The following is a 13428-nucleotide window of genomic DNA, read 5'->3' as shown; positions in this document are numbered from 1 at the left end:
GTCTACATAGTAAATTAAAGCCGTTTTTCCCTTAATAAATGTCATTTTTAACTTAAACAGTAATGTTAGTAGTATTAAATACAGGGCTAATAATTTGAAATGGTACAGAAATTTCACATTATTATGTAAACTATGTACAAGTTGCAGTGGATACAATATGTATCAAGTTTATAAAAAAGGAATGTCATTTGTGTATCAGGTGGGCTGTGTCCTCTGTGATGACCCGTCAAAACCAGATTCCCACAGCAGATGGCGGTCGGGTCACACTGGCCCTCATCCCACTCTGGGACATGTGCAACCACACCAACGGCCTGGTGAGTCCAGAGAACTGCTCCAGTACACCCACACAGCAGAATTCTCCATTAATATATATATATATATATATATATATATATACACACACACACACACACACACACACATACACACACATACATATGGTCAAGAGAAGGCTAAATATTTGTTTTGGAACCAAGCCCAAGTACACAGTCTCTTGCCTAAAATGAGAAATTCAGTTCAACCATTTCTATATATTCTTGCATGTCATGCATGTTTACAGTGCTTTCACTTGTATTGCAATCTTGAAGTACAGAAAAAACATTCAGTTTTAGAGATATCAGAAAAAAATGTAATGTGTTTTTCAGTAGATTATGCCTTGATCCCAAGGGATGTTTTTTATATTTATGTGGATAATTTGTCTTTGATTGCACTCAGTGGCTCTTGCCACGGTGCAATATATTGCCTGTGTGTATATAACTGTGTAATGTACTTATGTCCTAAAATGAAGTTTTGTTTCAAACTATCATATGCATCAAAAATCAGAGTCATTAAAATATGTAATGAAGTGGTTTTCTGGCAATCCCCTAGTTAAGGTTTAATAAAAACATATTGCATGTAGTGTAGTAGGGGTTTTTACAATTTACCCTTTTTATTTGATTTAGTTGATTTCTGAACATTTTCAGAAATTTTATAGTGAGGGGTTGTATTTATTAAAGTGTTTTTTTTTATTATTATATGGCTTGTCTCTTTATTAAGCATTACTTAATAAATCTTATTTCTCTTAAAAAAATCTCTTGCTTGTTTTGCCCTGTTGTTTTGTTTCATTTAATCTTTCTGACACCCATAGTGTATATCACAAAATGTAGCCATTTTTGTTCCAAGTTATCAAATTAAACATTTTAAAGCTTTTATACACATTATAGGGGCAATAAGCAGAACGTTACAAAAAATATTGCATAGTATTACTTTTTAAAAGTAGCCACGCTTTAAAAAAATTACTCAGTTTTGTAAAGAAATGAATACATAGCGAGAATTTGTATTTGTCTTTAAAACTAATTTCAATCATTGAAGCATAAGCCTTTAGATCAAAATGTTTTCAAGATCATGAAAAACAAATTCAATCAAGTGTCCAAACTTTTGCCTTGTAGTGTACCTTAACAGCATATGGCATTCTTCTAATGTGAATCAATAAGATTTTGTTGCTGTTTTGTTCTAGATTACAACTGGCTACAACCTAGAAGATGACCGATGCGAATGCGTAGCTCTCAAAGATTATAAAGAGGGTGAACAGGTGAGTAACACAATACCTTACAACAGCTCTTTTAAGGTCACAATTAGGTTTGGCCACTAAACTTTCCGGCAGAAATCTCCCAAAATATCATACAACATTTCTTGTGATGGACAGAAATGAGAGACGGATGAATTTAGCGCCATGCTGTCCACCTAATCTTGTACATTTTCAATTTCCATTGACACACTCTCACCCAGCACTATTGCTCTGTGCTCATGGCTCTGTGATGCATTTATCAGCAAGCGCCATTACAGAGGCCCAGGGGTAATATCAGAGCAAAGGCATTCAGATCCAGCCATAGGAAGAGCGGATGCACAGGGCACACAGTGACAGGCCAGGTATACACCCGTGCACCCCCCTCTCTCTCCAGAATGTGAATTATTTGATAAGATTCAGAGAGACAGCCAGTGGAAGAAGAAAGAGAGTGCGGGGACCAGCGCGTGGGACTCTGACAAGGGTTGGGGAGGGAATAGGAGGGGCTGTTTCAGGAGCGTCATTCCGTACAGAGCTGTTTGATCCCTGATTCCTGCTGCTGATTTCGCACTGGGCCGGAACTCGATGTGGAGAGGCTGAGAACAGGATTGAACTGTGCTTCTGTCTCACCTTTTCTCTCTCTGTGCTTTATCTCTCTCTCTCACACACTCTCTCTGCACAGCACTATCTGTAAATGTTAAGGATGTACTGTTGAGGGGAAAAAACGTGAGTGGTGTTTGAAAAGGTGGTAGTGTGGGAATATGTTTTTGGTGCTAAATTGCGAGTGGGTAATATTACAGGTTGCTTCTGATCCTATCAACCTTTGTGTTCATGTAAAGTTTAGTCCTGAGCTTAAAAATGAATGGCTAGATGAACCCAGTGTTCTTTATCTCTAGTGTGACATATTTTCTATTAAAGGAATATTCTGGGTTCAATACAAGTTATGCTCAATCAACAGCATTTGTGGCATAATGTTGATTACCACAAAAATAATTTTGACTTTTCAAAGGAAAACATACTTTTATTTAAGAAAAGCAAAAATGGGGGGTCTGGGTAGCTCAGCAAGTACAGACGCTGACTACCACACCTGGAGTCACAAGTTCAAATCCAGGGCGTGCTGAGTGAATCCAGTCAGGCTTCCTAAGCAACCAATTGGCCTGGTTGGTCACGTTGGGTTAACCTCCTCATGGTCGCTATAATGTGGTTCTCGCTCTCGGTGGGGTACGTGGTGAGTTATGCGTGGATGCCGCGGAGAATAGCGTGAAGCCTCCACATGCGCTAGGTCTCTGCGGTAATCTGCTCAACAAGCCACATGATGAGATGCGCGGATTGACTATCTCAGACATGGAGGCAACTGAGATTTGTCCTCCGCCACCCGGATTGAGGCGAGTCACTATGCCACCACAAGGACCTAGAGCACGTTGGGAATTGGGCATGCCAAACTGGGGAGAAAATCGGCATCTGCCCATAAATCTTCCTGATTGGCTGATTTGTTTCTTGAGGGCTCTGAGAATTGCCTGCTTGCATGTGAAGCGACCGAACCATTCACGGTTCATTTTGTTGTTACGTGCCATTGTGTTACTACAATAATATACCGGTGTACAACACAGTGTCATTTAAACAGGCCTCATATCAGAGCCGCGGCAGATGCGTTTGGCTCATAATGTTAAAGTGCTTGCCTGTTTCATTCTCCCTCTCTCCCCTCAACAGTTCCCTGTAACTTTTAATTGTCTTGTCTAATGATAAAAAGGCAAATATCGATAAAACAAATATCATATACCATCTGCAAATATGCACTTATCTCATTTAAACAGATGTAATAAACCAATGTGGCAGACAAGCCTCTTGTTCATTGGGAAAGAAGGAAGCAGGAACTGGGTTATCAACCAATAAAACTTTAATTACAACTTAAACACAACACAAACACTGATGCACGCACGCACTCCTTCTCTCCCTAACTGGTGTCCCCGGCTCCTCTTTATCCCTCTCCCGGCTAATTGGGCTGATACAGCGCCGGGCGTCCATTGTTACGTCACGGCCACACCCTCCTCCTCATCACAACGAACCTTACACAACTTCAGAGGATCCAGCATCCTGTGGAGCGCTCATATATCTTCCTCTGAAGCATGTATTCTAACAGTCCTTCCTCAACAATTCCCTGTTACTTTTAACTTTCTTTTCTAATGATAAAATGCAAATATCAATAAAACTAAACTAAACTAAATTCTATTATATACCATCTGCAAATATGCAGATATCTCACTTAAACAGATGTAATTCACGGACCTCACGAAAATCCAGCATTTTCTTCCCGTCGAGCGCTCATCTATAGAAATATCTTCCTCCTGAAGCGCATATTCTATCAGCCAGAATCAAAACTTCAGTATCAGTATCAAAAGTTCCTCTGATTCACAAATCATGACGGTCAATCCGTGACGATCCAAGCAGGCGATTCAGACCATTTAAACTGTCAGGAGATTGTTGCTTGCGCTGGATCCGCACAAGCGGTTGAGTGCAACTTCAAAGTAAAAGCGCTTCACGTGCTCTGATTTAAATGTCATATTCAATATGCACTGTATGTACAATTTGTTTGATTCTGTATTTTTTGAGAAAATGCAGTTGCTAATGTGGACATGCCATCAATGGTTGCTGGACTACTGTGTGTACTGTTATTTCCTTCTTCCTAATATATTAACAATTTCTTCATGGTCAAATAAATTACTAAAATTTGATGACTAAACAGAAATCAGAAGAAACATCCTATCTACCATTTAAAGTACAATATTATTTTATAATATTGAGAAATTGCGAAAATGTAGTGCTAAATAAGAGTTTATTCATTTTTTAGCAATTTTATATTTATATTATTTACTATACTAAATTATGTGATATATCAGCATTCTCTCTGGATATCGGCACCGGCCATTAAACAAAACCCATATCGGTCGATCACTAGTTTAAAAGCGGAAATGTGAAGCTTATAATTTTATAAAAGCACTTACATTAAGTCTTCTGTTCAAACTTGTGTATTATTTGAGCTGTACAGTTGTTTAAATTGTAATGTTTAAAGTCATTTTTGACATTACATCGTCATGGCAACAAAGATGTAAACTTGGCTATAACTTTACACAGAAAAGGTTAGTAAGCAATTTTATCACACTAATATCATGTTAACATGTATATTGTTTATGTCTTGTAGCTTTACTTTCGAAATAGTGAGTATTTGAATGTTTACGGATTGGCCCCATTCACTTCCATTGTATGTTCCTCACTGTAACCCAGTTTTATGCTTTTTTTTAAAGAAAAGGAGGGGCAAGTAAAATTTTGTGGTAATCAATATTATGCCACAGGGGCCTGGGTAGCTCAGTGGTAAAAGACGCTGGCTACCACCCCTGGAGTTCGCTAGTTCGAATCCCAGGGCGTGCTGAGTGACTCCAGCCAGGTCTCCTAAGCAACCGAATTGGCCTGGTTGCTAGGGAGGGTAGAGTCACATGGGGTAACCTCCTCGTGGTCGCTATAATGTGGTTCGTTCTCGATGGGGCGCGTGGTGAGTTGAGTGCGGATGCCACGGTGGATGGCGTGAAGCCTCCACATGCACTATGTCTCCGTGGTAACGTGCTCAACAAGCCACGTGATAAGATGCGTGGGTTGATGGTCTCAGACACAGAGGCAACAGAGATTCTTCATCCGCCACCTGGATTGAGGTGAGTAACAGCGCCACCACAAGGATTTAGAATGCATTGGGAATTGAGCATTCCAAATTGGGGAGAAAAAGGGGAGAAAATCGAGAAAAACAAACAAACACTAAAATCAATAGTTTTATATACTTCCAGCATTTTTTATTCGATAACGTCATCTCAGTTAATCTCAGTTGCCTCCGCGTCTGAGACCACCAGTCTGCGCATCTTATCATGTGGCTTGTTGAGCGCTTTACCACGGAGACATAGCACATGTGGAGGCTTCACATTATTCTCCGCAACATTATTCAAGTCACCACGTGCCCCACCGAGAGCGAACCACAATATAGTGACCACGAGGAGGTTACCCCATGTGACTCTACCCTCCCTAGCAACCGGCCAATTTGGTTGCTTAGGAGACCTGGCTGGAGTTACTCAGCACACCCAGGATTTGAACTCGTGACTCCAGGGGAAGTAGTCAGCGTCTTTACTTGCTGAGCTACCCAGGCCCCCAAAAATAGCCACTTTTAATTAGTTAAGTCACAGCCAGAAACCATGGTTTGCTACAGAATCTGTTTATTTTTGTTAGTATTTGTTAGCAAGTGACATAAAAGAGAGGGCTGTTCTCTTTCTAGAGAGCATTTTATTGGACAAAAATCTGTTTAGTGAAGAATAAGTCATCAATATTTTTAGTCCTTTTCCCAGAAGAGAAAGACTGTAAATTTAAAATGCACATATCAACTAAAAGTTTATTTTGTCAACATTTCAGAGTACATTAGCGAATAGATGGCGTCAAAGCTTGTGGTTGACCTATAAATTGCAGAGACCAATAAATGAGCCAATATTTGGTATTTTTAAATGATCAGCATCGGCCAATAAATTTTCCTGTTTGGCCGTTTGGTTTCCTAAACTGCGACTTGCACATAAAGGAGGCGTTAAATGACCAATCACAGTTTGTTTTGTTTTTTACTTGGTATAGTGTTACCACAATAATAGGCAGGGGGGCAACACGGTCTTATTTAAATGGTCCCTCACATCAGAGCAGCGACAGATGTGTATGAGCTTATGATGTTTTCAGTGCTTGCACGTTTCTTTCTCCCTCTCTCTCTTCTCAACAGTTCTTTGTAACTGTTAACTGTCTTGTTGAATGATAAAAAGGCAAATATCAATAAAAACTTCTATCATATACTGTCTACAAATATGTGGATATCTCGTTGAACAGATTGAATTCACAGACCTCACAAAACTTGCGTAAATCCAGTGTTTTCTTCCTGTGTACCACTCGTATATCTCCCTCTGAAGCACGCATTATAATAGCCTGAATCAAAATATTGTTCCTCAGTTTCAGATGTTGCGTGACTGTCAGTCCGTGACACTCCAAGCAGGCGATCCGGGCTCGCCTGCTTGGAGATAGACAGATAGACTGCTGCTCTCAATAGATCCACACAAGGGCAACAGAGCAACTTCTAAGTAAAAGCGCTTCATGTGTGTTAAAAGTAAATGTCAATTCACTGTGAACTGTATGTACAATTAGTTTGACTGTCTTTTTGTGAGAAAATGCTTTTGCACACATACCGTTCATGGTTGCTGGACTACTGTGTGCACTTGTTATTTATGTATTTCATAAGTAACAACAGTATTACAATTTCTTTGTGCAAACAATTACTTAAATGGCAAGACTAAACAGAAACCAGGAGAAACTGCTATCTACCATCCTAATTGTATTTTTTAAATATTTTTATTTTTACAAAGTTAGTTTTGTGTATAATTTTGAGTAAACGTAATGCTAAATAAAAGTTCATTTTTTTTTTTTTTTTTGGCAATTTATTTATGACATTTACTATTATATTAAATTGTCTGGTATATCAGTAATATATTTCTCTCTAGATATCGGCATCAGCCATTACAAAAACAATATTGATTGACGACTAGTTAAAGCTAATGGACACTGTCTAAAAGCTTAACTCCTATTCTTATTTCATGGTGTCTTTGATATCTTTTGCTCTAGAAAGTGAAAGCAATGTCTATACACTCGCTTATGCTTTATTCTAGTACTGTGTTGTAATTACAGTGCATCCGGAAGTATTCACAACGCTTCAATGTGCTTTCCACATTTTGTTACGTTACAGCCTTATTCCAAAATGGATTAAATTCATTATTTTCCTCAAAATTCTACAAACAATACCCCATAATGACAACGTGAAAGAAGTTTGTTTGAAATCTTTGCAAATTTATTAAAAATAAAAAACGAAAACAAAATCACATGTACGTAAGTATTCACAGCCTTTGCTCAATACTTTGTTGAAGCACCTTTGGCACCAATTACAGCCTCAAGTCTTTTTGAGTATGATGCTACAAGCTTGGCACACCTATTTTTGGGCAGTTTCTCCCATTCTTCTTTACAGGACCTCTCAAGCTCCATCAGGTTGGATGGGGAGCATCGGTGCACAGCCATTTTCAGATCTCTCCAGAGATGTTCAATCGGGTTCAAGTCTGGGCTCTGGCTAGGCCACTCAAGGACATTCACAGAGTTGTCCCAAAGCTACTCCTTTGTTATCTTGGCTGTGTGCTTAGGGTCGTTGTCCTGTTGGAAGATGAACCTTCGCTCCAGTCTGAGGTCCAGAGCGCTCTGGAGCAGGTTTTCATCATGGATGTCTCTGTACATTGCTGCATTCATCTTTCCCTCGATCCTGACTAGTCTCCCAGTTCCTGCTGCTGAAAAACATCCCCACAGCATGATGCTGCCACCACCATGCTTCACTGTAGGGATGGTATTGGCCAGGTGATGAGCGGTGCCTGGTTTCCTCCAGACATGATGCTTGTCATTCAGGCCAAAGAGTTCAATCTTTGTTTCATCAGACCAGAGAATTTTGTTTCTCATGGTCTGAGAGTCCTTCAGGTGCCTTTTGGCAAACTCCAGGCGGGCTGTCATGTGCCTTTTACTGAGGAGTGGCTTCTGTCTGGCCACTCTACCATACAGGCCCGATTGGTGGAGTGCTGCAGAGATGGTTGTTCTCCTCTCTCCACAGAGAAACGCTGGAGCTCTGACAGAGTGACCATCGGGTTCTTGGTCACCTCCCTGACTAAGGCCCTTCTCCCCCGATCGCTCAGTTTGGCCAGGCTGCCAGCTCTAGGAAGAGTCCCGGTGGTTCCAAACTTCTTCCGTTTACGGATGATGGAGGCCACTGTGCTCATTGGGACCTTCAATGCTGCAGAAATTTTTCTGTACCCTTCCCCAGATCTCTGCATCGATACAATCCTGTCTTGGAGGTCTACAGACAATTCCTTGGACTTCATGGCTTGGTTTGTGCTCTGACATGCACTGTTAACTGTGGGACCTTATATAGACAGGTGTGTGCCTTTCCAAATCATGTCCAATCAACTGACTTTACCACAGGTGGACTCCAATCAAGTTGTAGAAACATCTCAAGGATGATCAGTCCTTTTTTTTTTTTTCGTTTTTTTTTTTTTTTTTTTTTAATAAATTTGCAAAGATTTCAAACAAACTTCTTTCACGTTGTCATTATGGGGTATTTTTTGTAGAATTTTGAGGAAAATAATGAATTTAATAAATTTTGGAATAAGGCTGTAACATAACAAAATGTGGAAAAAGTGAAGCGCTGTGAATACTTTCCAGATGCACTATATGCCCAAATTAGCCCCCTTACAAACAATCTTCTTCTTTCTTTTACTCTAGATCTACATATTCTATGGTACAAGATCCAATGCCGAGTTTGTGATCCACAACGGTTTCTTCTTTGAAGACAATGCACATGATCGTGTGAAGATCAAGTTGGGTGTTAGCAAGAGTGAGCGTTTGTACGCCATGAAGGCAGAGGTTCTGGCACGTGCAGGCATTCCTGCGTGAGTACCCTTGACAGCAATGACATAACTTCCTTTGTCCCTATTTTTTACACTCTGCAGTTTTAATTTCATTTATTTTTTCTAAAATGTTGCTGATTTAAAAAAAAAGAAAAGAAAAATCTGAATAAGTCACTCTCCATAATTCTGCTGCCACTTACACCGATCAGCCACAATATTAAAACCACTTGTGCCACCAAAACAGTGCCAATCCGTATCTCAGAATGGCATTCTGAGATGATATTCTTCTCACCCCAATTGTAAAGAGCAGTTACCTGAGTTACCGTAGACTTTGTCAGTTCGAACCAGTCTGGCCATTTTCTGTTAACCTCTCTCATCAACAAGGCATTTCCGTGCACAGAACTGCCACACACTGGATGTTTTTTGATTTTGGCACCATTCAGATTAAATTCTAGAGACTTTTGTGTGTGAAAATCCCAGGAGATCAGCAGTTACAGAAATACTCAAACCAGCCCATCTGGCGCCAACAATCATGCCATGCTCCAAATCACTGAAATCACATTTTCCCCCATTCTGATGGTTATTGTGAACATTAACTGAAGCTCCTGACCCATATCTGCATGATTTATGCACTGTACGATTTTATGCACTACACTGCTGCCACATGATTGGCTGATTAGATAATCGCATGGATGGTTGTTGGTGCCAGATGGCCTGGTTTGAATATTTCTGTAACTGTTGATCTTCTGGGATTTTCATACACAACAGTCTCTAGAATTTACTCAGAATGGTGCCAAAATCTAAAAACATCCAGTGAGGGGCAGTTCTGCAGATGGAAACGCCTTGTTGATGAGAGAGGTCAACAAGGCAGAGAAAAAAGTCTCAAAATATTAAACTGAGAAAAGTCTTAAATATCTTGAATGATACAACAAAAGTCTTAATTTATATTTAAAGAGGTCTTAAATTTGGGGGCGGAAAGACAGGAATCGTGATACGACCTAATGTGATTATCAAACTTAAAAATATGATTTAATAAAATAAATGCATGCGCTGCATCCTTCAAAGTGAAAACGCAGCACTGTTGTATTTTCTCCAAGCACACGTGGGCTTGCGAGTGTTTTCAGCTGTTGCAGAGCAGTTTACAATCAGTAGGACATATTGGAAATTTATGACAAACTATCACTAAAGATCAACTGTTGATGATGACAATATAGTGTTGATAATATATGACAATGTTTACTTTCATTGTTTATATAGTAATACGTTGTAGATTTACGAAAGCCCTGAACAGCAAGGTGGAAAAAAAAATTACGGTGAAAAAAATAAATAAATAGTGTCTCAGAAAAAAAAAATGTTTCTCTTCAAAAAAAATTTTTTTCCTCTCTTCAGTTTTTTTTTTCTAATTCTTTCTAAACCATCTATGCCATTTGCTCAGTGTTACATGGTGGAAGTGAAGGAATGTATTGAAGGAAACGGGAGACATGGGAAAATTATTATTATGGCCGCGGGTGTCGTGACCATTTATGTCTATGGTCGTGACATCGTGTTCAAATGAAGTCCGATTTCATTGGCTAGGCACCAACCTATAAAATGACTCCTTTGCGCCCTCCCCCTGCCCCGTCTTTTTCTCTCGTCAACACTGAGTTTGCAAGTGCACAAGTTAGTTATGCATCAGATATATCGCCGAAAATTGTTGCAAAAGTCAAGGTGCGAAGATTTGAAATTGCAGTGACAGATTTGAGAAGTTGCAAGTGAATAATTGAGGTTGTACTGCGAATGTGAATATAAGAATAAGTGCAATTTGTAAAATATCCATGAGGTGATTAAAAAGGATTTAATTTTATAAATGATCTTTTCGTTTAGAAATTAGATTACTTACAACAATATTAACATTACCAGATGTACCCCTAACACTTCAAAAGGACAGGCATAATAATAATTTCCCCATGTTTCCCGTTTTCCTCAATACATTCCTTCGCTTCCACCATGTAACAAAATTTTTGAAGAGAGAAAAACCACTTTTTTTTTTATTTATTTATTTATTTATTTATTTTTTTGAAGAGAGAAAAAAAACACTTTTTCTTTTTTCTTCTTTTTTTTTTTTTTTTTAAGAGGGAAAAAAACAGATTAGGAAGAGAGAAAAAAAAATTAAGACTTAGGCTCAGGAAGGAACTGAGACACTATTTATTTTATTTTTTTTCACCGTTACTTTTTTTTTCCACCTTGCGGTTCAGGGCTTCCGTATAGATTATTGTAGGAGTGCACATTTTATTTAACTTATCTGTTTGAATGAGCAGCTGGAAGCAGTGAAGTGCATACATTTCAAACTAAGAGTCCCCGGTGTTCAGCCTTTAAAGTTAAAATTTCCCTACTAAGAATTAAACCTTTTTCTTTTCATGGTTATTGGTATTTTGGTTGCAACATAAACTGCATCCTCTGTCTGGCCCTCCCCATCACAGGAAGGAAAGACTAAGAACATTTAATATAGGCTACCAATTTTAAAAACTATTGGCAGATTAATTGCTTTTCTTTCAACACATTATCGTATCAGCAGAATCCAATATCGGTCGACCTCTAATTTGTATTTATTTTTTATAATGGTACATAAACCAATTTTAATGTTTTTATATATATATATATATATATATATATATATATATATATATATATATATATATATATATATATATATTATGTGTATGTATGTGTGTGTGTGTATGTATGTATGTATCTGTATGTATCTGTGTGTGTGTGTGTGTATGTATGTATGTATGTATCTGTATGTATCTGTGTGTGTGTGTGTGTGTGTGTATGTGTATATATATATATATATATATATGTGTGGAAAACATGAAAACATTGAGTATTTTTAACTTGCATATAGTCTACTATGTTTTACTGATAAGCAATGTTAAGGCCATATTGAATGTGTGCCCCTGCCTGTTTAAGTAAGAGTCTGTGATCCATGATTTATTTTGAGATTGTGTTGGTTTGTTTTGGTATGGGGATTCGGTATTAATTTTATTTGTTCAGGTCTTGAAAAAGATCTTAAAGTCTTAAATTTGATTTTAAAAACTCTGCAGCAACCCTGTTCTGTGTAAACGTCCCAAACACTTCGATGAAAACTCAATGTTCATGACACTTGGACTCTCAATTATTGTTATTCATGTCTTTTGAGCAAAAGAACTACAAAGCAACAGTCTTTTTTTATTATTATTTTAATTTAATTTTACTTTATTTTCAATACACTTTATTTTTATTTATTTATTTATTTTATTTTTTTGCTTTATTTTGCTTTCATTTTAGAGGACGTTTAGATATTCTATTTACTTTTTTATAACTTTCAATTTTGTCTTAAATTACCCTCTTGGTAAAACCTTAAACATTTTATATTTAAATCTTCCTGCTGTAAGAATAATCAACCTGGTATAATTGTGTCCCATTGCTGTTAAAGCTCTGAAGTTCTTTTATTATAGTGTAATACTTCACAACAGTGAACTTTTTGTCACACTGTTCAATAGCCTTTAGGTCTACAAAAGCCCATCTGAAATTACCTTTTGATTCAGGTCAGAGCCTAGATGCTTCTTTTCATCCCAGCGTAAGTCAGACAGGAAGAGGCCATAGATATTTTCCAGTAATTAAACGGTAAATTATAAATGATTAAGCGTGTTTTTAAAAATGCATCAAGTTCAGTGGCCTCTCATCGCTTCAGATCAATCAGTTGTGATGTGACGGGGAGCAACACTGCAGTCTCGTGCAGGCAGGAGGCATCCATTAGCACCTGCCCATTCCGCTGGAGTTAATTGGGGTTTCATTTGAGGGAGGTGGGGGGAGTCAGCTGGTGCTTTGAACCCTCTCTGGTTCTTTGCTTCCGCAGGTCCAGTATCTTTGCCCTGCACTGCAGCGAGCCGCCCATATCCGCTCAGCTCCTGGCCTTCCTGCGTGTCTTCTGCATGACTGAAGGTAGGTGCACTAAAAAAAAAAAAAAAAAGGATTTTTGCTGCTTGTTTAATTTACTTGATTTATAACTAAAACAACACAATTCTGGTCACAACTTGATTTCATTGCGTCCAGTCCATTTAAATGTGTAAAATCCATTTGAGTTGGGACTACATGAATACATTTTGTGCTGTTAAAGGTGCATTTAGTAATTTTCCTCATTAAAAAAGTTTTACTCCTTAATAAATTAATTGTAATTTTGAAACGTATATATAAAATCATGAGCAAGCACATGAAATGAAGAATCCAGTCATATCAGTAATCTTATAAAAGCTGTTTTATTCTACATGGAGAAGGTCCCCTTATGAGGGCTGCCATGTTAAGATCACATGACCAGTCAAATACTACTCGCTTAATCTCAGTAACCAGCCAGTTATTGGGCACTTT

The 13428-nt window shown here is 38.2% G+C and overlaps 1 protein-coding gene across 1 annotated transcript in view; it reads left to right on the top strand.

Annotated features, from left to right (window-relative positions):
- setd3 (SET domain containing 3, actin histidine methyltransferase) overlaps positions 1-13428 on the top strand; it is a 36247-nt gene that overhangs the window by 16452 nt on the left and 6367 nt on the right. The window contains exons 8-11 of the mRNA XM_051722282.1: positions 200-314; positions 1496-1570; positions 8918-9084; positions 12920-13005. Of these exons, the coding sequence (XP_051578242.1) occupies positions 200-314; positions 1496-1570; positions 8918-9084; positions 12920-13005 (443 nt within the window). The remainder of the gene's footprint in view (positions 1-199; positions 315-1495; positions 1571-8917; positions 9085-12919; positions 13006-13428) is intronic.

Source organism: Myxocyprinus asiaticus, chromosome 17 (assembly GCF_019703515.2).
Source record: "Myxocyprinus asiaticus isolate MX2 ecotype Aquarium Trade chromosome 17, UBuf_Myxa_2, whole genome shotgun sequence".
In the NCBI taxonomy this organism is placed as follows: Eukaryota; Metazoa; Chordata; class Actinopteri; order Cypriniformes; family Catostomidae; genus Myxocyprinus; species Myxocyprinus asiaticus.
This window is presented reverse-complemented; position numbering and strand designations above follow the sequence as displayed.